Here is a 27,032-nt window from a genome sequence, read left to right on the forward strand (position 1 = left end):
CACGTGTTTATTTATACAGTGTACGTATCCTAAATCGATACCTGTCACACGTGTTTATTGATACAGTGTACGTATCCTAAATCGATACCTGTCCCACGTGTTTATTGATACAGTGTACGTATCCTAAATCGATACCTGTCACACGTGTTTATTTATACAGTGTACGTATCCTAAATCGATACCTGTCACACGTATCCTAAATCGATACCTATCACATGTGTTTATTTATACAGTGTACGTATCCTAAATCAATACCTGTCACACGTGTTTATTTATACAGTGTACGTATCCTAAATCGATACCTGTCACATGTGTCCTAAATCGATACCTGCCACACGTGTTTATTTATACAGTGTATGTATCCTAAATCGATACCTGTCACACGTGTTTATTTATACAGTGTACGTATCCTAAATCGATACCTGCCACACGTGTTTAGATAAACACGTGTGACAGGTATCGATTTAAGATACGTACACTGTATAAAAGGTATCCACACGTGTCCTAATTCGATACCTGTCACACGTATTTATTTATACAGACTTCCGTGTTCACATTCCGACGTACAATTAATTTTACCTTTCTTGTTTATTAGTCATTTAGAGGCTTCAATGGTGACATGGAAACTTTTTTTCAATAACTTAACAGGTGATCACTGGAAACACGTCCGGAATAAGATAACTCCCGCATTTTCCTCTGGAAAACTGCGTAAGGTAAGCGTCTATAATAACATCGATATAGTCCGTTAAATCATACTTACTGTGTGTTCCGGTAGTGTAAGCATCTTCTAGTGTATCTGTTTCAAGATTTGAATCGTGTAAAATATACTACCAATTCTTTCAACCTTGAAACATTGTTCCCTGCAATATTCAAATTTCAATTACCGGTTCAGTATTGAAAAATATTGAATAGACTTACATACGAACGAGGAAGTATATATAGTGTTATCATACATGTCAGACAGAGGATAATATATGTTACCAAACAAGTCAGAGAGATGATAATCTGTTTTACCATACATGTCAGAGAGATGATAATCTGTTTTACCATACATATCAGAGAGATGATAATCTGTTTTACCATACATGTCACAGAGATGATGATAATCTGTGTTACTATATATGTCAGAGATACGATAATCTGTGTGACCATACATGTCAGAGAGATGATAATCTGTTTTACCATACATGTCAGAGAGATTGTTATCTGTTTTACCATACATGTCAGAGAGATGATAATCTGTTTTATTATACGTGTCAGAGAGATGATAATCTGTTTTACCATACATGTCAGAGATATGATAATCTGTTTTACCATACATGTCAGAGAGATGATAATCTGTTTTACCATACATGTCAGACAGATGATAATCTGTTTTACCATACATGTCAGAGAGATGATAATCTGTGTTACCATACATGTCAGAGATATGATAATCTGTTTTACCATGCATGCCAGAGAGATGATAATCTGTGTTACCATGCATGTCAGAGAGATGATAATCTGTTTTACTATACATGTCATAGAGATGATAATCTGTGTTACCATACATGTCAGAGAGATGATAATCTGTGTTACCATACATGTCAGAGAGATGAAAATCTGTGTTACCATACATGTCAGAGAGATGATAATCTGTGTTACCATACATGTCAGAGAGATGATAATCTGTTTTATCAGATGTTCCAGATGGTTGATCACGCTAGTGACACACTGGTGGGGTCTCTGAGGAGGAAGGTCAAGGACGGAGAAGAGATTATGGACTTTGTCGAGTGGGTATTATATTTCAGTTAATTCATAACACTGTTAAATCATTACACTGTTAAATCTTTACACTGTTAAATCATTCCACTGTTAAATCATTGCACTGTTAAATCATTACACTGTTAAATCATTACACTGTTAAATGATTACACTGTTTAAATCATTGCACTTTTAAATCATTACACTGTTAAATCATTACACTGTTAATCATTACACTGTTAAATCATCACACTGTTAAATCATTACACTGTTAATCATTACACTGTTAATCATTGCACTGTTAAATCATTACACTGTTAAATCATCACACCGTTAAATCATTACACTGTTACATTTTCTTTACCAGTGTGCATTTTTGTGCAGTTTTTCTTAAATGTCAATAAGCCATGTATCGATTTCAATATATAATTTGCCCTTTAATTCCACTCTGAGATTTGAATGTAGGGGATATAGGAGAGAGGAATGTGATTAGCTATTAAGCATAAGTCAGTACGTATACTGTGATAACTGTTCTTTGTCACTCTTCATGTTCATAAAGTAGGATAACAGTTGGGATGTACAATTTGTATGATAATGTAGAATGTGTGTCGTATACTTGTATACCGATAAGAGTATAGTCAGCCTATTTGACCAGAAGATCTATTAGTTGATCATATGTGATATAACAGCACTGAGCTGAAAATGATACGAAATGTACTTACTATATACATCAGGAAAGCATGAATTGTGATATCATTTGAATTTCAATGTCGTAATTTCATTGTCTTGTAACGGGAAATCATTACCTGTTCATCTATATGTACGAGTCTAAAATCATCAGTTAACACTTCCCATTGTGCTTTTCACTATCACTCTTTCCAATATTCCACAAAAGAAAATAGTCCACTGTCTATTACGCTCCACGTGACATCCATTGGTGATATAATTACTTATCACCTAAACGCGCAATAAATTGTTACATCATATACCCCACAAGCACGTAATGGTCATGTAATTAACCTTATATATTATAGGGTTTTCCTTATCATATAATTTTTATACTTTACGATCTCATACAGAATTTCGGGGAAAATAGTGTATATCGTAATCGACTTTCATCTAAGATGGAAAGAGTGTGACCACCTCCTCGTGTATTCCAATTTCCTCTCGCATTAGGACCGTTTTTGTACCTCTATCGTGTGTTCCCACGTTAAGGCCGCTTATGTACCTCCATCGTCTGTTCCCACATTAAGGCCGTCTGTGTACCTCTATCGTCTGTTCCCACATCAAGGCCGCTTGTGTACCTCTATCGTCTGTTCCCACATCAAGGCCCCTTGTGTACCTCTATCGTCTGTTCCCACATCAAGGCCGCTTATGTACCTCTATCGTCTGTTCCCACATCAAGGCCGCTTGTGTACCTCCATCGTCTGTTCCCTCATTAAGGCCGCTTGTGTACCTCCATCGTCACTTCCCACGTTAAGGCCGCTTGTCTACCCCCATCGTCTGTGCTTAGTTTGGTAGAGATATAGAAAAAATGTTTTGTCATGTTTCATTTCTTTTTTCTGACCTTCAACAATACGGTTACAACAGGGAATACGTGTATGTTAGAATTTGGCTAACACAACCGATGAATGTTATATATATGACCAGTACGGTATGTACACTGTCACCTTCATCAGACAAATGACCAGGACGGCATGTCTACACAAAGATGTAAAACATGTATGAGTTGTCTTCGAAACACGATCGATCGATCGATGTTGATTTCGGCTATGCTGTAGTATAGAATATTATGCTATGGTATTTGTAATTGTACCGAAATGACTCCAACCTACTTCTATTTGCCTAATACCTGGCCATGAATTTGCGAGAGTCTATGTACCCACTCATCTCGATTGAGCACTAGCCCACTGTGGCGTTTCCAGATGGCTTCTCTTATTTGTCGATTCAACAGCTTGCTTTCCCTGGAGTTACCCCTGTCGATCACGTTGTTCCTGTTGGCGTGGTCTGAAACAACAGATTTATTTATCTGGGACTCCGACTGCTTTCCTCTGAATGGGTAAATTTCTGTCCTGACTGGGATGCCGTATCTATCCGGTGTTCCTCAAGGCTGACCCCATAACGCCTTAATTCCCGTCTCTCCAATATACGATGCCTCAGTTTTGTCATCCGATTTTGCAGACGCATCCTGTGACGTTTTTCTTGAGTGTTTTATCCTTTGGGTATATTGGGATGTTTTGGATTGTCTTGTGTGTCTGAGTGGCTTTAGTTATGTCATGGCCCGGTATATCCTCTGACCGGTTTTAGGATATACCTTTGATTTACGGGATGACCACTTGTCCTTTAATTTTATTGATGTCCTTAGCAGGTCTTTGTTTTTCCCTTTATTTTGACACTCTTTGTATACGTTTGAGATTCCATTCCAGACATTTACATGGTTTCTTTGCCCTAGCTATGTTTTTTTCTGTTCTTGTCTGTCTTATAGCTCTGTGCCATCTCTTCTGTAAAGCAATGTGCACAGTATGCCTAGTTTCTTATGTAAAGGATGATGGGAAAAGGCAAAAGTAGCAGAATCTAGCCATTTCGGTCCAATTGGAATACTATATATACATATTATTGTATACTACAGCATACTGGACGTTCGATATGTAAATACACACCAAATCAGCTTACACTACTAGGTCTGTGATTCAGGTTTGTCGATCAACCCTTGTCAGCTTAATCTGTATAACTCCATTTATGTTCGTATTCTTTTTCGACGTTTGCATAGCATTACGACTAGGATCAGAACCAGTCATAGAGTGACAGCATATCCCAGTACCTTGATTTTTGTAGTTCTTTTAACTGTCCTAGCCGACCGAGTCCTTTGTATATCACGCGACAATGAAATATCATTTATATAGTACGTTATATGCACAGCTACTCTACATGCATAATGATTTCATCATCCATCTCAATGCCTATACAATTACCACTGTAGACTAAAATGTCTGTACCACGATTTCATCATACATCCCAATGCATATACCCTTATCACTGCAGACTTAAAATGTCCTTGCCATGATTTCATCATACATTTCAATGCATATACAATTATCACTGTTGACTTATAGAATCTAACATGGTTCTGTTCCGTGGACAGGGATATGGCAACATGAGTGTAAGAGTTTGGCCAGTCCGCACGAGACGTGTCGAGTGCTGGCCAGCAAAACTCTTACACGAGGGTTGAGATATCCTTGTTCACAGAAAGAAAAGACCCGTGTGTTTTTTTTTTTTTTACATGTATGCAAGCAAATGTAAGTATTTTATGAAGTGTTCGGTGTTTGTTGGTATACCTGGCCGTGTCACAACTCCAGAATACCCTAAAACGGCAACAGCAGTCACGGGTGTTTCTGACAATGTAAATACTACTTTTGGTAGGTAGATATAGCTTCTGGTAACTTACTGATGAACGTGTAGGCTCGCAATCATGTTTCTTTTTAACAAGGCTATTAATCCACAAGGTCCTCTGTTTGTAGAATTGGTGAGTTAAGCAACAGTATCGCAGCAAATAAATGTACATAAATAATGATAAAAAATGAACATATAAAGATTAAGAATAGACAAATTTCTTAGAATTGTAGTCAATGTGTTGTAACATTAATTTCGATGGTAACATACTACAGGTTCAATAAAAATATCACAGAAATAGTAAAGGTATTCCGTAAAAGAAAGGATGCCTAATTTACATACACGCTAATGTAGCAAAAGAAAGGTACAAATTGATAGAATATACGCAAATATAATTGGAAATTAAACGGTGTTCTTCGCATTCTTTTAAATACAGCTATAGTAAGGTATTGAAATGGCAAGGTATTGTAATACGGTAAGGTATTGTAATATGCTAAGGTATTGTAATATGGTAATGTACTGTAAAATGGTAAGGTATTGTAATATGGTAAGGTATTGTAATACGGCAAGGTATTGTAATATGGTAAGGTATTGTAATACTGCAAGGTATTGTAATTTGGTAAGGTATTGTAATACGGTATGGTATTGTAATACTGTAAGGTATTGTAATACGGCAAGGTATTGTAATATGATAAGGTATTGTAATATGATAAGGTATTGTAATACGGTATGGTATTGTAATATGATAAGGTATTGTAATATGATAAAGTATTGTAATATGATAAAGTATTGTAATATGGTAAGGTATTGTAATACGGTAAGGTATTGTAATATGATAAAGTATTGTAATACGGTAAGGTATTGTAATATGGTAAGGTAAATAAAATTATTTGCAGACGACACTTCTCTTTATGCTATAGTAGATACTCCCACTCACTGTGCTGATATGTTAAATGACTGTTTAAGGAAAATACATGAATGGTCTGAACAGTGGTTGGTTAAGTTTAACACAGAAAAAACCGAATCTCTTTTAGTGAGCAGGAAAATTAATAAACCCCGTCACCCTACATTATTCATGAATAACGTTCCTGTAAGTGAGGTCAAACATCATAAACATATAGGGCTATTCCTCTCCCATGACGGTACTGAACATATAAACTATATGATTAAAAAAACATCAAATAAACTAGCCATATTGAGACGTTTCAGATTTAAAATAGATAGGAATTCACTTCAAACCTTATACTTCTCCTTTATCAGGCCCATACTAGAATATGGGGATATCGTCTGGGATAATCTTACTATTCAACAGTGTCAATCTCTAGAAAATATTCAACTGGAAGCTGCAAGAATTATAACGGGTGGGACCAAACTTACAAGCCATGCTAAATTATATGAAGAAACTGGGTGGGACACTCTACAATATCGCCGTAAGGTGAAGAAAACTGTTCAGGTACACAAAATGATTTTTGACCTCACTCCCCCATACCTTTCTAATTTACTCCCTCAACGCAGAATGGACGTTCATCAATATAACACACGCGACGCTGATAACTTAAATAATGTATTCTGTAAAACGAACTTCTATAAAAACTCTTTTCTCCCTTCTTCTATTGACCTGTGGAACTCACTACCCCCAGATATTAAAAATAGCCCCTCCCTTAGTAACCTGAAAAAATACCTACACAGACACTCACCGACAGTCCCTCCTTACTATAGTTATGGGAAACGTTCTGATCAGGTTCATCATGCTAGATTGAGGATGAATTGCAGCTCTCTAAATGCCCATCTATTTAGTCGTAATCTTATCGACAGCCCTGTATGTTCATGTAGACAAGCGTATGAAACCACTGAACACTTTCTATTGTCTTGTCCAAACTATACCATTGTAAGAAACGAATGTTTTGTAGATCTACCAATAGACTACACTTTTGATATGCTTCTATACGGAAATCCAAATCTATCGATTACAGAGAATGAAAATATTTTCCATTGCATCCAACTTTATATTTTAAAAACCAAACGTTTTTTAAATTAATAGTGCCATTTTACGAGTCCCAAGAGGTCACTAGTGCTGTATATTTACATTATATCACTATGTTTTATTATGTCATTATGCTTATGTAGTACCTATAGTATCACTAGGTCCCATTACATCTCTCTCTCCCCTCTCTCCCACCTCTCTCTCTCTCTCTCTCTCTCTCTCTCTCTCTCTCTCTCTCTCTCTCATCAATAGTTTTGTTTTTAAGTTATACTATTTGACTAATAAATGGCTATACAGTGTTGTCACCCGCCAATCTATTATTTAAGGAGACAGATTTAAATAAGTATTTTCATACTTTTTTCTGAATCCTTTTATTATTATGTATCATATATATGACATGTAAATATTGAATAAAATATTGTTTAAACTAATATGGTAAGGTATTGTAATATTGTAAGGTATTGTAATATGATAAAGTATCACTGACCAACATACGGGAGGCCCATTGTATGTCATCCATTAGTGTAGTGAGCAATTAGCAAGTGTTTTGTCCAATGACAGCACAGACCAGCCATTTACGTGGTCACGTGACCTGCGCTCAAACACGGCCCCATCCGATTGAAGATATAAATCTATCACGCAATCAGGCCACATGGACTTCTTAATTCGATCTGGCTACATTGGTAAAGAATTCCCACAAATATCATATATTAAATATCATATGATTTCCATAACAACATCAAACGAAATTTTAACTTGAACAGAATATCTCTTTATTAGTTAATTTTAATCACATATTGTTAACTTCTAAATTGTTAACGTAAAATACGTAATTCTTATTCAGTTTTGAAAGTACATATCTATATAGCACATTTCTCAAAATAATATATCATTAATATTAACTATAAATCACAAAATAAAGTTTGTTTGTATAATTCATATATATACATATATTGGACAGTAACTACAACATGGCGCTATTCCGGTAAACCACATAATGTGTCCATGGTACTCGTCCAACATTCCAGATTTATTTTGTCGAGTGTGATGGAACTTCCCGAAACCATCTGTTTATGATCTGATCTCCTCTAGTTTGATTATGGAAGATTTCGGTTTCAGTAATGCAAACTTTAAGAATTCAGGAGGAACCTGTGGTACAAAGCGATATAAGGAGATGCATTAATAACTCTACATTATGTGATCTGACGGCTAATCGTGAAAATACTATTTGGCGGTGTCATCACTAAATTAGGTTAAGAACATGCATAACCAATTTCAATTTCTTTAAAATTCATTAGCATTTATTCTCTATAGCAACAGTCCGGGAACAAGCCATTTCATTCATTATCAATCACTTTTTTTTGCAAAAAAAAAAAGGCTACGTATTCTTCATATATCTTATCATGTTGATTAAGTTGATATCTTTCTGCAATATAACTTCCCAAATCATCAATTCTTAATCAGATAATCGCGTTCATTGATTGGCGCACCCATATTATTTGCTACAGATATCATATTCAGGAACTATTAGCTCATTATAATTAAGTATGATACTTCCAGTCCTATCAGAAGTATTTGTCATAAATTTTCTGAGGAATGAAATTATCAAATGTTATAATTCTATTTCCAAACTTTCGGGGTCACTCACTTTCTTCGGGACAATTTCTCAGAGTTAATTCAAGTAATTGCCATTTCTTACTTTGCCATTCAAAAATATTGTACACCCCTCGAAGAAGGTGCGTGGCACCAGAAGTACGGAAATAGAGTGGACAGTTAATATGTTTAGATAAAAAGCCAAAATAATCACCACTGTTTCACTGCAAACGGAAATCTGGAAATTACGGACGACTTTTGCAAGTGACATTTTCATCTCCAGCATGGCAAGTCTCATTCCAACACAGTTCCTAGGTCCGTATCCAAACGGAAGAAAGTTAAGCGGATCAAGGTTTTCTTTGTCAGCAAATCTGTAGTGATAACAACATGCTTTTTTTTTATCCACATAAATCATAATTTACGATATAAAAAGTTGACAAATACTACAGAGTATTTCTTCAATTGTAGTCAGAGAAAATATAATTCCAATCGATCCTCAAAGGAAATAGACAACGATATAATATTGCATGCAGCAAATTAGTAGAAAATACTCAATCCGCAGAATTAATTTGAATGTATGTGTTCTTTTGTTTTTGTTTTTGGTTCTTTCTTTGTTTTGTTTTTGTTTTTTTTGGGTTTTTTTTGGGGGGGGGGGGGGGGGGGGGGGTCTGCTACTTTATCATTGTCAATAACAATGCCAACATGGTTTGTCGCTTTGTAAAGGGAACTTTTAACACAGTTAGCTCAATTATTTCATGGATATCTCCCTTTTAAAAACTTTTAAAGAATACCCACATTAAATATTGTTAAGACAATGTCTTGATATGAAACAGTATGGTAATAACCTTTCTGGTAAGAACTTTTCCGGATCTTCCCAGTTGTCTGGATCGTAATGGATACAGTATATTGGAATACTGATGGTCATGCCTGCCGGAATCTTGATATCTTTGATAACGGTATCTTTGATACACATTCTGTCTGTCCTGTCAAAAACACAAACTCATTCAATATTATTCAGATACGCCTGAATGGCGATTTTTAAAGGACTGCATCGGCTATTGGCTTCAACAATCATCGTTTTATCATATATCATGCCTTTGAAACAAGTCTACGGAAAGTTTAAGTCAAAATTTACTATGTATTCTACAACTTTTCCAGAGCACATCTCTATTTTCTAGATGATTGATGACGTCATAGATGTATGGGAGAAACCGATGTTACCTTCTCGTGCTCTTTTTCCAAGTCCTTCCTGTTGAGTTGGGTAATGGTACCATCCGTTTCGAGCTAGTAACCCTCCCTTTTGTATATCACATTTGATTTTCTATACTTACTTCCTTTAAGTGTTCTCCTGTGTGTTAATTATTATCAAAACGTACAGAATTAAACCTGTTTCCTGATCTACTCGAGTGAAGGTGGCGCTGTATTCGGTCATTCATCATCCTGGAAGTTTCACCAACATACACCAAATGTTCACACTTCTCACGTATAAGTCCATATATTTGATATTGCAATTGATCTCGTTGTGTACTCTTATGTATTTTCATTCACAATACTTTATAGCTTGCGATTGATTGTTCTGAATACTTCATTACTTTAATAGTTTTTCTAAGTAATACTATATCTACAATATTTTTATTTCGTTCGAATGTACAAAGAGGTGGGTTTGGAAATACCTTTAATAATTTAGCCGATCGATGAAGAAAATGTTGATGTCTCCTCTATATATAGATGTTTGGCAACTTTATGTTGTATGCTGTAACTTGTTGTACACGGTCCTGCTGTTTCTTGACGTTTATTCCTAGTAGACGGACTCTTTCCAATCTATCTGCTCTTTTAACTGTTCCTCAATTACAAGAGTACTTGTTTTTGGGTTTTTTTTGTGTCGCTACTTTACCAACCCTTCTTTTATCTTTTCTTTTTGTGCTCTTTCCCTTCATGACATATCCTTTTATCCTAATTACGAGTTCATATGAGATCGATTCCTTCGACTTTTTATAATGACCTGATTTTCTATGAAAATATTGGTGTTTCATATATCTGTGTCTTTCTCTAATAATTTAGTTTTTAACATTCCATCCTCAAGGTACGTTGTGACGTCCAAGAACTCGATAGATATCTGTGATCTCGAATCAGTGTGGAATATATAAAGTAAGCTTTGTCTATGGCATAGCCTAAAAGGCTAGTATCATAATTATAAATGCTAGGATAGCTCTGAATGGAAATTATTATTGTTGAAACAGACGAAATCATGCTAAGAATGAAATGTCAAAATTATATTTTCTCGAACAAAGGACACTTATACTTATTACATGTATATAACAGTTACACGATAAGTGATACATTACTGTGGTGCGGGAGGGTTGATCCGAAGAGTTTCGTTGATGATCATTTCGAGGTAATTTATCTGAGAAAGGTTTTCATATGTCAACGGATTCTGTAACAATGGATATAAACTTAGTTTGAAATAAATATCAAGAGAGGCATTATGACAATATACACACATAAAGTTATCAATCAAGGTAGTTGGATGACTCGTAACAGCGATTTACAGATTTTCATTTCACTATAGTGTTTGGAGTTACCCAATAGGTTGAAGGATTGCAAAGATTTAATACCTTTACACATGAATTAGACGTACAGTATATGCAGCAATGATTATAAAACTGTGTCATAAAGCAGTTGCATACTTAAAAAAATAAATTTTTTTTTTTCTTTTAAAGCATCAAATAATAAAATAAAATCCATTTTTTCGTGTTTTGAACGGGAAGAGACAACATACGTTTTCACGGTTAAGTGTAAGACAGTTCTTGGCACGGCCGTAGCAGCCGTCATAACAACAACACAAACAAAATATGAATCCTTGTAAAACATCTATTCTGTGAGATTTTTGGAGTGATTTTTATGTTTTGAACATTAAGAAGAGCGTAACAACATCGGATTATGATTTATATTACATGGATCGTGTTTATTTAAAAGAATGCCAGAGGGGAAAATCCGACAGCGAAGAGTTCTACCTGTGGTAATGGGGTCACTGACATTATTACAAACTGTAATGAGGCTAATGTTGTTATGAATACAATTTTCGCCAATGCTTTCAAGCATACTAAATGTAAACATTTCTAAATGAAGAGAGTAACTAAACTAATGACAGTAATCAGGTGTACATACCGAGCCGATCTTGTCTGAGATTTCCTGTCGAAGTTTGTCCTGGTACTCCGGGTACAAAGCCAGATAATACGTAGCCATAGATAAAGTTATCGTTGTAGTCTCGTAACCAGCGAAGAAAAATATTTCTGCGTTTCCAAGAATTTCATCAAATGTGATACCTGTCGTCAAAGAAACGTATTAAGGGGATAATTGAATTTCCCTGTTAGTTTAATTATCATACCATCATAAAGGCTACCTAATAACGCCAGCAAAACATGGCAACACTGTATCCACTACCTAGTGAACAAAACTAAGATTAGGGGACATCAGAGTTCGTGACAACAAGAATTACATGTGGGTTCACAGAGTACGGTTTTCCTGAAGGTTTTCATTGACAATATCAAAGAACAAAGAGGGCATACTGACTGTTTGTTAGACGTTCCATTATGTCATATTATTGAGAAAGAGGTATAATTAGGTAATAATGTATGTTACGTGACATATTGAAATCCAAAATCAATATAGGAATTAATCTGTAGGCGTTCATAACCGAGTTGCAAAATATAGCTCATTATTACTCGCTGTTACAATCCCTGGTACATATACGTCTTTGGTGTAAACATGTGTTCATACATTGAAACACCATAGATTACTTGTAAACAATTCAAAAGTAGATTGGAACCACACAAGTTTTCCCAATGCTCCCAAGAAAATGAAGAACAATACAATTTTATTATTACAATTGACAAAATGATCAGCCTATTTAATCATATTTTATTGAATATAAAATCCGTCAGTGATGACTATTTAATTTTATCATATAGCTATTTCGTACTTCTAGGACTCGTCAGTGATGGTATTCGTCAAAAGTGTTAAATTCTAGAAAGGGGATACAGAAAAATATAAAATTGTCTAAGCATTTAAAAACCTGATCGAAGGTAAATTTACCCGGTAATTCGGTAAATTGTTCGGACAAAAAAGAACAGAACGTACTTGTAATGTTTTCAGCCATTGTATTTTCGTTAGTATTTTGAGGTTGTAAAGCCAACAACTAACCTATCATTTAGCGATGGGGTCATCTTGATCTGTTTAAATGGTTTAAATGACCTATTGAGGTCGATGTGCGTAATAACACCATGAATTACCTTTCCTATGCCAGGATGTTGATTTGTTTCCTTGAACATTTTCCTTCTCATTGTCTTCATCGTCATCGTCATCTGAATCGTCAACGTCCTGTTGAACATTCTTCATCAACTGAAGAAAGTCTGCATGTTCCTGAAAATAAAAATAAAATAACATCCTCAGTTTGAACGTGCTCCTCACTTTGTTTAACATTTTCAGACTGATCAACTGTTTTGTTTTGTCTGGTTTTTGTAGAAGGTTTATCTTCCTCCCAACATCCCTATGATGACAGGTATCAGGAAGACAATAATCATCTGGATTTGTATGACATGCATCATCGATGAAGCAGAAGACGCTTACTTATCTGTAACATCTGGTCCTATTACACTTGTCATTTTTCATTTGTCTCCATGCAAATATATACCTTTTGTTGATATAAGTAAATGAATGAAACGAAACCCAGAGAGAAAGGAGGCGATGAGGGACTAATGAAAGGAAAGAGATACCAGTTGATACATTCGAAACAATAGATTCATATCTCTGGAAGCTATCATATTCTAATCAATTTATTGTTATGCTTAGATAAAAATCACCGAGATACGTGTGTTAGAATCAAACAGTTGAAGATATTAGACGGCAGATGATAGAGAAGGTAATAATCCTGCTACGCTGGATTGTGTAAATAAAATATACATTGCCGAACATTGTTGCAATTTGTACATTCCGATGGTGTCACATTATTTACATACAATGTAGTGTCTGCACTGTCAGACGCGAAGGGAGCAATTAGGGTTTTTGGTTTTTTTGGTATGTTTTTATTGATGAAACAAAAAACAATACCATGTTTGAATATAGGTTTTACGGAAACCGAAAACTTGCACATAAGAACTCCACTTTCACTTTTTCACTGTTTTCCTGACCGCAGCCGGGATCGGCTATCACGGCAACGATACAGACCGTAATTTAACCCCAATACTTTACCAACTTGTATTTGGAAATTATCTGTGATGATTAATTTACTTAATTACGATCCGCTGTATTCGTGTATCAATGTTTGTTTATTTTCATGCCGCCTTTCGATGCTGAAAACACTGAAGAGTTTAAATATATTGGAACATAAACATTAACATCGATAGATATTTTCCAATGGCGCAACTTGTATCCAACATAGAAATTGACAAAATGAGGCATTTGGAATAGAAAATTAACTCACTAATGTAGATTTTGCTAGGCCCCTGAATAATTTCTTTTTATGAAGCCGAAAATGATACAACATGATAAAGAGATACGTTTAAATCAATGAGAGGCACCTGGCATTCTAAGTGAATATTGATGTACAGTGTCCGTTGACTTTAGATACCCTTGAGAAAGAGATTTAGAGGCTGCAATTCGCTACTGCGAAAATCTCTAAGAATGTTTTAAAATGTTGCTGAAATTACCAGTCACGTGACCTTACTATATGAGGAGTTACTTCAAAAGGCCGTCGGGATACACAAGTGATGTTTAATTTCACTTTAAATGTGTATTGAGTACAAACAACTGGGGAGTGAAGACAAGAAAATACTAGAGTTGCATTTCCGGTAAATGTAGTACACCGTTATGCGTGTATTACCTTGTTTCCTGGGATACGTTCATCAAGAAGTTTTACCGTTACGTTGCGAAAAAACTTTTGAACCTCTTTATCTGAAAATGACCATCCTCGTCGTATCATCAGTGGAATGAGTTTGGGTAAAAAGACTATAAGTAAAGGAGAAAACAAAACTTATACATGTATATTGGTTTATTGGTGTATAAGATGTATATACGTATATAAAGAAGGGTAGATATCTAAATAACAATTCTTTTTACCACACACACACACACACACACACACACACACACACACACATATATATATATTAGATTAATATTTGTCGTTAATTTCTTTTAAACTCTTTTATTCCTAGATACTTTATTTACCGCTTTTATTATTGGTAACTTAATATTTAAGTTGATATTTAACTTACTCAAAACTAATAAGATTGGTGATGAAAAATTCACAGTCAGAAACCTTTTCCCATGGGCAACGAAATCGTTGTTTGGGTTTTGCTGTGAATCTACCTGGATACCAAAAGCTGTAGAACATATTACGTCCATAGCATATGCTCCACATGCGCTGAAATAAAAGGCAAACGGTGGCAATCAGCCTTAATTTATCTCTGTGACCTAAAACATTGACCTCGAGACTGTTACGTTTGGCCATGTTACCTCTTCTTATTTCATTCTTATTTTTCAAATTCTATTCAGCCACTTGGACCTTGACCTCAGACCCATTTCTCTGAAAAGTTAATCACTTTCGATTTTTTGGATTGTTGTTAACAGACTGATAGAATGACGATCAACGTAATACCATAATACGATCCGGAAACATATAACAAGATAGGCAGTGAGAAATGTAATCCAATAAGAACACAGATATGAGCAGACCAAACACTATCATATTAACTAATCTGACCAAACCAGTTTAATTAAAACGACAAAGCAGATCTAATCCATGACACTAGATGAAACAGCATCATCGTGTATTTAATACTCACTCCATCATGTCCATGACACCATCTCCATTCTTCACCTTCTTCCTCAATGATTCAACAAGTGTATCACTACATTGATCCACCAACCGACACAACTGGTAAAACACATTATCTTATATAAACATTGTGTAATGTAATCATTTCTCCGATATGTATGGTTAAACAGATTATTTCTTATATATACATGGTAAAATTTAATCATTTATGCGATATGCATGTGATATGTGATATAACAGATTGCCATCTTTGATATGTATGGTTTAATAACATAGGTATAATTATACAATCTCGTTCTAACAACAAAAATAACGCAGCTTAAGAGGTAAATGTAACTTTAAAAATAAGATCGGACGGTCTTTCTTGTATCTTAGGTGTGTTACGTGTGCGCATAGTATTACTTAAGTTAAAGGCTAACCCAACACTGCGCAGATTAGAAAAGGATTTGATCTTGACACACGAGTTATAGACATTATCTTTGAAATGAAGCTTCATATTAGGAAAGTTGAGTGATACTACGGATCAGAAGGATACATAAGGTTACCTTGCGTAGTTTCCCAGAGGAGAATGCAGGAGTTATCTTATTACGGACGTGTTTCCATTGATCTCCACTTAGGGCAAGGAGAGAAGAATCAAGGTCACCATTTAAACCTTTGATTATCTGGCAAAAGCGAATTAGTCATGTTTCAACGATTAATTGGTAACGAATGAAGTTTAATTCTGTCCCCTGAACATATATCGTCAATAAAGACGTATTGATTTAGGTATTACAATCAGAATGTGTTTCATCTCTTTCAATGATCTCTTAATAAAAATGATTTGCGCCTTGAGTTCTCAAAAGGATAAACGCATAAAACAAGAGCTCAACCTTCTATGTAAAAAAAAACAAAAGAAAATTTCTTTTGACAGAACTGACAAGTAACCGTTCTCATGAGACTTACTAATCGGTCTGGAAAGCTTGAAAATTCTTTCACCAGGATTTGCCTGAGCATTTCTTTGTCTCCGACGACGAGGGTCTGTGGTGCGAATCCTCCAAAGAATCTACAGAGTAAATTAAACAACTCAAACGTTCTGGTGATAGGCGTCGTGTGGAAGGTTTAAAACAAAACCTAAAACGTTCTGGTGATAGCCGTCGTGTGGAAGGTTTAAAACTAAAACTAAAACGTTCTGGTGATAGGGATCGTGTGGAGGGTTAAGAACAGAAACTCATTAGGTATCATAAGGCTAACATCAATTCCATTGAAAAATTTTAAACTAGGCCGTATTGACCCTACAGTGCAGCATATTTTCATACATCGGTAACCCCCAAATGACCAAATATGATGAATGTAATATTTGTCTTAGAGGATAATCTGTGCTATTATGATTAAAGAATTTCGATTGTTAAATGGTTTTAATTGTTTATATTCTGTAAAGATAATAAAAAACTTTTGTTGAATATTAGCGGGGTCTTTTCTTTCTGATTGTTAAATTTCAAATTGGTATAATATCATAAAAGCCAATCATTAAATTGTTCGTTAATATGTAAAAACGGAATATCAAAATTGCATATCTTTTATTCTGGTTAATGCGGTGTTATATCAGCCTTGTAGGAATTCATTAGCAGGATGGATATACAACATATTAACCTCATCAGAGCTCTACTTATATAATTGATAAGTATGTTATTGGTAAGATAGAGAAAGTTAGACTGATTTCGCTGATGATAAAATTGTGAAATTGATTAAAAATGCATACCCGTAAACCTTTCCATATTTCTTCATGCACTCGGACTGGAAAACATGAATACCCTGAAAAATATGCAAACTTCATTTAGAAATCAAAATTGGGAATTAAATGAAACGCGTACAAACATTCCAAAGGCATGTTAAAAATGGATGCTCTAAAAATCGCAATAAGACGGGCTATTTGTGGAGATCCTCCAAAGAATTTGTCTGCCCTTGGAATCTGTGACGCATGCCTTCAGGCTGTGGTGATATACCCTTAGATTGTGATAGCATGCGTTCAGATTGTAAAAGTGACAGCATGACTTCCCTTCAGTACTCGACATCGTTCACAGAATACGTGATATTAAGAACAAAATATTGAATAATGAATCAGTTATGACATAATCACTGTATGCGAGAATCATGGAAGTTGCTATCCAGGAAAGGAAATTCCTTTTGACATGCAGATGATAAAATTAACATTGCTACTCATTATATCTTTTAATAATGTTATATGCATGTAATTATGACATAAAATGTTATGATTAATGATTAAAGTGTTATTGTACCCTTTGAAAAACAAAATGCAATAAAAGATAAAGAACAAAGTGACATTTTTTGTACAGTTCGAAATAAAAAGTATTGTAATCACGTCTGAACTCTAGAGGACAGTGGACGAAGCGACAATTGAATGAATTTCTAGAAAATAACATATGTGCCTCGCGATATTTGATATATTGAGTGATAGTTTACGACAGCTGACGGAAAGACTTACAACACAGGATTTGAAGTGAGGTAGAGTAATTTGATTACTTACTTTCTTACTGATCTGAGGGAGACTACCAATGATTGGCCAGGGTGTAGGTCCTGGAATGTTAAGTTTCTTGAATGTGTCATGATGACGGCTCATCATACTGAAAAGAAATAAAAAGTCAGGTACACTGATATATAGAAAATTTTGAATGTTATCATATCTATCATATTTGACAGGATATCGATATTATATTAGTGAATGATATTGGGTAAGGAAAAGAGCAGGAATCACTATCATAACCCTTGACGGTGTATCCTTTATTACATTTAACGCCAAGTCAGCCATTTTGAATAGCTGCAGTTTCATCATTTTTCTACTGTTACATATTTTGTGATTACATGATAGGAGTTTCATATTACATGATGCAATATTTTCATTATATGATACGATGTTTTCATGCTTTTATTTAATGACGAAGTGATGTCATATAATGGTGTATTGCCATCATATAACCTCGATTTAGTATAATGGTGAAACCACGTCATATAATGATAAAATCGCATCATATAATGAAAATATCCTATCATAAATATAATGTAAAAATTGCATCATGTAATATGAAACTCATATCATATGATAGTCAAATTACGTCATATAAAGACGGTATAGCATCATTATAATATAATATTTACCATTGTATGGCACTGCCACTATATAACCCTACCAATTCAGTTGCGAGTTCACCAGCTTATGAACTGCCAACTGATTTACATTTACAATGCAGCCCCACTATATAACTTTACCAAGCTCAATTGGAAGTTATGAGTCCATAACTTCCAAATCTTTATTATGACGTCATTCATATAGTGACGTCATAATTGTCACGTCGGCGATAACGAAACATGGCTGTTGAAAAGGCTGTTCCGTCTTTGACGATAATAATTTGTTCATTCATCGTCGGAGCAAAATTCCTGGATATAGTCTTTAAAAATCGTTGTCAAATGTAAATATAAGCATTGAACTGCTTTTAGTTGGAAGTTATGGGCTGATGAATGCCAACTGGACAAAGGCAAATTCAACATGAAGCGCTAGCGCTTCATTACATTTGCTATCTTAAGAAATAGCAATAAGAAACTTCAATTGTCAAATTCCAGATGGCTACCAGTCTGCCTTTTTCTTTTCTAAATAAGGCACACATTCAATTGGCCACAACTAGAGACGAATAGGCACCTACCTGTGAAGTTCGAGAAATATCCCTCCAGTGCATGTTGAAAAAGCAATAAAACACTTCGATTGTCAAAATCCAAGATGACCGCCTAGCGGCCATTTTGATTTCCTGATCAGACTTAAAATCAAATGACCGCAATTAGGGACCAAGGGGAAGTCACATATGAAGTCTGAGAAATAGCCCTTCAGTACTTCTCAAGAAATAGCTGTAACAAGGGTAACACAGGTATACTGTCATACAGACATGTCATATCTTATGGCAAGCCGTTTTGATATTTAATACATAATAGCTTAAGGTAAAAAGTTTTTTGACTTAAGCTAAAAAAGATTTTGACTGAAGTTGAAAAACATCTTTTTGCATTATGTATTATTTTAGCTTAAGTTAAACAGATTTTGACTTAAGTTGACAATTTTTTTTAACTTAAGTCAAAATCTTTTTAACTTAAGCTAAAATAATACATAATGCAAAAAAATGAGGTCGAATGCAAACACCCCTACTGGACTGTTCTAACATCCACTGAACGTTCAGGGTTTAGTTCTAGCCAGGAGATTCACAAAAGGGTTTGAAGACTCCCCCCCCCCCCCCCCCCCCCCCCTCCCTCCCCCCATAAAGTTATATAACCCCATGACAGTAAGGATAGGATTTATTTACTTTATAGTTTTTATATTGTATAGAACAAAATATTAATCAGACAGCTAGGACAGTGACAATATACACCCAGATAGGTGTCAAGTTAACTGGAAAGGTAGTTGAATAGGAGTCTTCCCATTTTAACAATGGGCATAGGAAGTGTTGATACAGGTAGAGAACAATAGGTACTATATAATTACAGGTAAGACTACATGCATGTATAGTCTGTTTTTGGAAAGTGGCTGATTCTCAGGTGGTCATTTACCTGTGTAAGTATATCACTGCGAAAATGTTTTTACTTGAAATAATTAAAATTTTCAATATTATGTCATGACATTAATACAATAATATATCCAAAACTGGAAAAGGGAATTTTGATAACTGTAATACGAATATTTAATACAATCTCAATATTAATTCCATTGAACTGTGTATATGTATATAAAATATCAGTTTTTTTCAGTTCCAAGTAACTTATAGACAGAATCAATCTATTTAAAATTTGATGATTAATTAAAGATAAGAGTCATGCAAAATTATATTGAACATAAAACTTTTAAATTAATTAAATTGATATTGTATCTGAAATTAGAAACTGACCCATGGTTACCATGGAAATACATGTATAAAATCTGTCCCTTATATGGCTATCTGACATTATCATTATGTTTTTTAATCTTTATTATTCCGAATCTGGAATCTGTTCCGAATTTGGAACATTTGCTCAAAGACTATAGAAATATGATGTATCTTAATAAATTCCGAATCTGGATAAAATATTCGTTTTAGATTATGACCAAACTCACCAATGAGCCAAATGAAGCCATTATTTGTGCTTAAGAATGGTCGTCTGATAGAATAGTCGTCTGATAGAAATGTCCGTCTGACAGAATGGTAAAGATGCCGAGAATTTCTGCCTTTTATACCCTTATCGAATGCGCCCTCGCGCATACTATGTTTGAAACTCCCGCACTTTTACGTCACTTCCGGTTCACATACGCTATAGAAAAACATGATGGCGGCCGCCATACGAGACGTGTTTACCGGAGATATCAACTACAACAGCGTGTCTATTAAGACTTAACTACTATCAAGGTATGATTAAATACTAAAATGAGATACTCTTACAACCAAAGATCGTCAACTTCCATGTTCGCACTTATTATAAAGGCAAATACAACTCTTTCAAACCAACATTCTCATCTCGCATGGATCGACATTTTACCGCCAGTATTCAAACTATTTCCCTCGACTACGCTGGGGCTTATTTTGAGGTACGTTACACCATCAGGTTCCAAGATTTTAAAATATTTCACCCCTGTGACCTTGAATGTAGATCAATGTCATTCATTTGAACACACTTGGTAGCCCTTCACCCCAGCATGCTTCAGGCCCAATATCAAGTCCCTGGGCCTCTTGGTTATTGGGAGGAAGTTGTTTAAATGAAAAAGTTGACGCCGGACGGACGGACGACGGACGCCACACCATGGCATAAGCTCACTTGCCCTTCGGGCAGGTGAGCTAAAAACCTGCCTAACAGCTTATTGTTTATGTAATAGTTCAAGTAGTTGTTGATTGAACCGGTTGTTTACATTGTAGAAGCCACTGGTGACTGAAGTGACTTCAAGTCACTTATACATATATGTATATGTAGCACTTTATTGAACTTAATATAACCATTGCTAAAAACATATATTGAAATTTTTAAAAAAATCAATATAAAAAATATATATATATATTTTATGAAGGTACTTTTGTGCGCTTTTTGATTAGTGTGAATTCGAAGGGGCTTTTGTCCTAGGGGCTAATGTCCGGGGGGCTTTTGTCCGTACCTCACAGGTCCGTCTTGCTAACAAGTATGTATGTTTGAATATCTTTCATTTAAACATACAATTGTGTCATATATATTTTATTAATGTTTTGATTTTAATTGATTTAAAGTAACATCATTTTCACTGATATTTAAATGTAAATCGTTTACAGTATATGTGAGATATCAGCCCCTTTCCCAAAACAGATGATAGCCTTATCTGTGATAATGATGGGGTATAACCGGTTCTGGCAAGCCTACACAGGTACTATTGTATCTGAATCACTGAAGCATAACGTTACAATACACAGCTGATTAGCCTTTCAAGGTCAAAATGGGCGCTTCCATGTCATAAGGGGTAGACAGTTATTCATTTAATCAAAACAACATCTTTAAGGCTTAAGTTGAAATCTTTTTAACTTAGGCTAAAAAATCTTTGTTTGCATTATGTCTTTATTCAGCTGAAAAGATTGCAACTTAAGCTGAAAAGATGTTAGCTTAAGACAAATAAATGTGCATTATTCAGCTTAAGCTGAAATCTTTTTAACTTAAGTTGAAATCTTTTTAACTTAAGTCAAAAAACTATTTGACTTAGCTACATAGGTATTAAATATTAAAACGGCTTACCTAGTAACAAGGGTGACACAGGTATACTGTCATACAGACATGTCATATAATTAATGTTAAGCTAATTACCCTGTCAGCGTAACCTGTAAATACACATAATATTACCCACTACACATATCTTTTGACAAATAAAGAGACTGTTATGTTAGATCTCTCCTTGATGAGATTGTGTCGCCTACCAGCTATTCGTTAAATTTAGATGTACTTACTATGTATACAGGGCCAACACGGCTATTATCAGCACCAGCCATAGAGGGACAGTAAATCCCAGTACCTCCATGTCGTCAGCTCACATACACAAAACAATAATTTCTATTTGTCTAGATTCCCTCGTTCAGTGAGCAGCTGTGCACTTGCTTATTTCGAGTTAAGCAAGTCCCTATATATTTTATCGACTATGACAGCCTGGTATAATTGTACAATACTGAGGTCCAATGCATATAATGAGGATCAACACCAATCCGAAGGTTTCTGATGCTTTATCGGCCATTATATGATGTAAAAAATCATTATATGGCGCGATATTACCATTATATGATGAAATGTATCATTATATTAAAATGATACGATACCGTCTTTATATGACGTAATTTTACTACTATATAATACGAGTTTCATATATGATAGGATGTTTTCATGCTGTTATTTAATGACGAAGTGTTGTCATATAATGGTCAATTGCCAATATATAACGTCGATTTACTATAAAGGTGAAATAACGTCATATAATGGTAAAATCACATCATAACATGAAAACATCCTATCATAAATATAATGAAAAAATAGCATCATGTAATATGAAACTCATATCATATGATACAGAAGTAAGTTAGGATTTTAGTCCGCCCATACACGATTATTAAAGATCGATAAAAAATTGCAAACACTCGGATTAGATAAACACATACATGTACTTAGAAAGAAACACGTACTGATTAATGAGATAAGCCGTTTATATAATGTGCCAATTGTTATTTATTAGAATTTCACTAACAGAGATCTATTCAATATTATGATATTATAAAATCTTAAGTTTATCAGTGTATCATATACAGTGTATACATGACAAATAAGTAAAACAATACAGCTCATAAACACACACATAACGACTACATGCTAGGCATTTTGTGTAGATCTTAAATCAAAGTTAGACATTTGTTACTAAGGATAATGAATTGTCCCAATTTGATTCTCTTTGTCATCACCACTTGTCCCTATAATTATAGTACAAAGGACACCTAACAGGAACAATGGAATATTGTGCTAGAACCAATTTGACAAAAAACTAGGTGCTATATGTAGCAGCCTTGAAGAAAAAGTTAAAAGATCCCAAGGACATGTGATATGACATACTTAGTGTGTACGAAAGGGGATCACTTTTCCTAAAACTATCAAAACAATGGCGTATGCTGTCAAATGATTTCAACAGAGCTCAAGTATATAAATAGATGTTGTGACATGATAATAAAGTTTTGCATTCTAAAAAACGTTAGATTTTAGTACAGTAACATTAGTAATGGCAATGTTACTATTACTGCTTATGCAAAAATGTTTAACACAATCAGTCATTTTCATTGCTGCAGTGGTCATAATGTTTTTTGCTTCCATCTTTTATTGAAAGATCACATTTAGGTTTGCACTGAACAAAATATTATTGCATGCATTTATAAAGTTTAATGTTTCTAAAATAGAATATTTTTGTCATCAATCTAAGGCTATATTTATAGAAGGATTTTGATATGAAGCTTCAATCATAAGGTATCTTGATTTGTACCTTGCAAAACACACTTACGATGCTTATTCTAACTCCATTGTGTGTCAAATATGAAATTATTTCAAAGTATAAATGCAGTTCTGTAAATTTTGTAAGTTATACCAGAAAAGCAAATTAAAAAGTGTGAATTAATTATAAGTGTATGTAAGTGTGCAACTACATCGCATTGTCTTATAATATGTCGTGGGTTACATGTAACTACATTATTGTACCTGGGAGTATTATCCTGTAATAACGAATAAGGACACAACAAAAGGCGATATCACAACCACTGTCGTGTACCTGTTAGGGAATGATCTTTTCAATACGGTGGGCCTTCAAGGGCATTGACTATTATAGTGCAGTTTAAACTACAAAATAACTGATTTATAGGAATAATCGGACTGAGACAAGTACAGTCTAACTCAGAAGCAGTTAAAATTCATATTGCAACATTTATCGGATGATTTTATAAAGAACTGTGATTCCTTCGCAAAGTTGAGCGAACTGTAAAACTCGGTATCGAGACGTTTTTGCTCATAATGAATGAAAAAAACAGCCTCAAGTTTATCTTAATTGTCAGAAGGACTCCCTGTTGATATCCGCTTTTAAGCAGCATAACTCTCACATCCGAATGATACTAACAAAAACAAAGGAAACGCCTTTATGCAGGGAATTTTGAAAACTCTAGATACAAGGAGAAAAAGAAGGATAGAGCTACCTCATTTTCCCCTTTCAGGTTGTAAAAACAATTGAATAAAAATGATGTTCAACGAAAACCTACCAAAACGCAGAGAGATCGGTTGTTTGTAGGAGAGACATTAAAGCAAATTAAAGTTAATTATGTTATTGTCTTCAATTAACTAACTTTTATCTAATCATGTATACATGATGACCTTTCTGAAAGGATGATGCTATTTGGGGATGGGAATCTCTCTCTGAAAGAAAAATAAGGAATTGTTCGCCAGTGTTCAAAACTTTATCACAGCTGCAATAAGTTTCTGTTAGTAAGTGTCAGGTTAAAAACAGATAAGATATCAAAAACTGAAAAACTAAGTCTTATATATTTTTGTCGCAAATACTTTAGAAAAATGACCAAACACTTTACAGCAGTAATCATGACCCGCATTGGGATTATAATCGATATTTGGCAAGTTGCTGACCGTTCAGAACCCCGTTGGCCTAAGGGCGGCCCACAAAAGGTTACCTTGTGTATTTTTAGATCTAATAAACATCGTGCATGGGACCACTAGTCTAATTTTAATCAAACAAGGTAGCAATGATCCCTGGTAGATGATGCTGCGAGCATATACCAGGTAATCTTGTGAAGCCCTACCCCAGGGGCCCGAGGACACATTGTGCATTTGCAGCATAACTTCAGCTTATACACAACTTAAGTCTTATTCTGATGAATATTGGCAGCAATAATCAACAATTGGTGGGATTAAAATATATACTCAGCAGATTGATAAACTCTTTATAAGAGTTTTAGGGGATACAGAGGCCACAAATCTCAACAGTATGAAAGTAAATTGTCCATTGTTCAATTATCAAGGTAATCCACCCTTTATAAGGACATAGATATACAAAAATCGGTGACATTACAGATACAAAAGACGAAACATTTACTATATAGTAAAATGGCTAAAACGTTGTAAAATATTGTTTGTGCGAATAATCCCATGGGCTTATCGTATATTAGTAAATAAGCATGTAATACGTTGGTGTTACTAGAACAAGCATTTACTAAAGAACGCTTTGTAATGATACAACATAGGTATTCAAGTGTGGTAGTGCCGGTTTTATTTTCTCTTTTTAATTAGTTATAGCGTTAGAATTTGATATTTACTGTCAGTCAGTTTCACTATAACCAGGTCATTGTAGTCGATTAATGACGCTACTTGCGTGGATACGCTTTAGAGTAGTTACGTCATTGCCTATAGATGCTATAGAGTGACCCAGTTAAATGTATGGAGATGTAATTTACATGGCGTACTATAAAACATGACATAGCTTCATTTAAACGCTGACTTTCTCTCGTTTTTATATTTTCATAATTATTAAGGTATACCTTCATCACAGACACATGCTATGGTGCATTGAAGGGTCGTATTGGGTACATAGTGTCAACACATTAACATATCGTTCAATGATTGGGTTGGTACTCCGTTTGATAAATATCATCTCCAGATTTCTCTAAAACATCATGAATTTAAATCCACGAAAGAAGAGAAGAAATCACAATCAACAACTCACATTGTTGGTCATTCTAACATCAGAGTTATTTCATTTCAACTTCCTCCACCAGATTGACATATTTTGATGGGGCAGACTTTTAATCCTTATATTCCCATATATTACTTAACATTAAAAAATTACATATGTAAAAAGGTGTGTGTAGTTTGCTCAAATATTAATCCTTTCACCCTACTGACTATTATAACTTTTAATGATGAATTAACGTTCCGTTGGGGTTGAAAGGGTAACAGTTGCTGATTTCAACTCATTCATCTTCGTGTCATCAACGCCGAACTAAGACAAGAATAGGTGTATTTTACATCGCTTATAATTCTTGACGACAATGATAACAAACATTTCAGTATTGATATTATTCTCTCATGTAAAGCGTAATCTTAGCTTGTTTTTACAACAACTTATTGTTTGAAAAATATAAAAAAAAAAACGCACACAAATCATAAAAAAAGGATAAATAATTACTGCCTTGATCCAATCAGACAAGACAGACCGACCAGGCTATTTGTTATAGCACGGACTTGATCCAATCAGACAAGACAGACCGACCAGGCTATTTGTTATAGTATGCCTTGATCCAATCAGACAAGACAGACCGACCAGGCTATTTGTTATAGTATGCCTTGATCCAATCTGACAAGACAGACCGACCAGGCTATTTATTATAGTACTGCCTTGATCCAATCAGACAAGACAGACCGACCAGGCTATTTATTATAGTA

General features: G+C 34.7%; 3 protein-coding genes across 3 annotated transcripts in view; 2 read left to right on the forward strand and 1 right to left on the reverse strand.

Annotated features, from left to right (window-relative positions):
• LOC117335783 (cytochrome P450 3A29-like) overlaps positions 1-27,032 on the forward strand; it is an 83,516-nt gene that overhangs the window by 5,037 nt on the left and 51,447 nt on the right. The gene's annotated exons all lie outside the window — the stretch shown is intronic.
• On the forward strand, positions 638-7,548 carry LOC117335784. The gene is made up of 2 exons (XM_033895971.1): positions 638-713; positions 1,681-7,548. Exon 2 carries the CDS (start codon positions 6,080-6,082, stop codon positions 7,169-7,171), a length of 1,092 nt encoding a protein of 363 aa, XP_033751862.1. The 5' UTR covers positions 638-713; positions 1,681-6,079; the 3' UTR covers positions 7,172-7,548.
• LOC117335780 (cytochrome P450 3A8-like) lies at positions 7,867-22,655 on the reverse strand. The gene is made up of 14 exons (XM_033895964.1): positions 22,514-22,655; positions 18,073-18,169; positions 17,287-17,339; positions 16,491-16,590; positions 16,094-16,210; positions 15,556-15,647; positions 14,986-15,134; positions 14,592-14,716; positions 13,003-13,132; positions 11,879-12,036; positions 11,056-11,144; positions 9,556-9,693; positions 8,925-9,081; positions 7,867-8,266 (listed from the first exon to the last, which is right to left on the reverse strand). Exons 1-14 carry the CDS (start codon positions 22,582-22,584, stop codon positions 8,189-8,191), a joined length of 1,554 nt encoding a protein of 517 aa, XP_033751855.1. The 5' UTR covers positions 22,585-22,655; the 3' UTR covers positions 7,867-8,188.

This window comes from Pecten maximus, chromosome 10 (assembly GCF_902652985.1).
Source record: "Pecten maximus chromosome 10, xPecMax1.1, whole genome shotgun sequence".
Classification (NCBI taxonomy): Eukaryota; Metazoa; Mollusca; class Bivalvia; order Pectinida; family Pectinidae; genus Pecten; species Pecten maximus.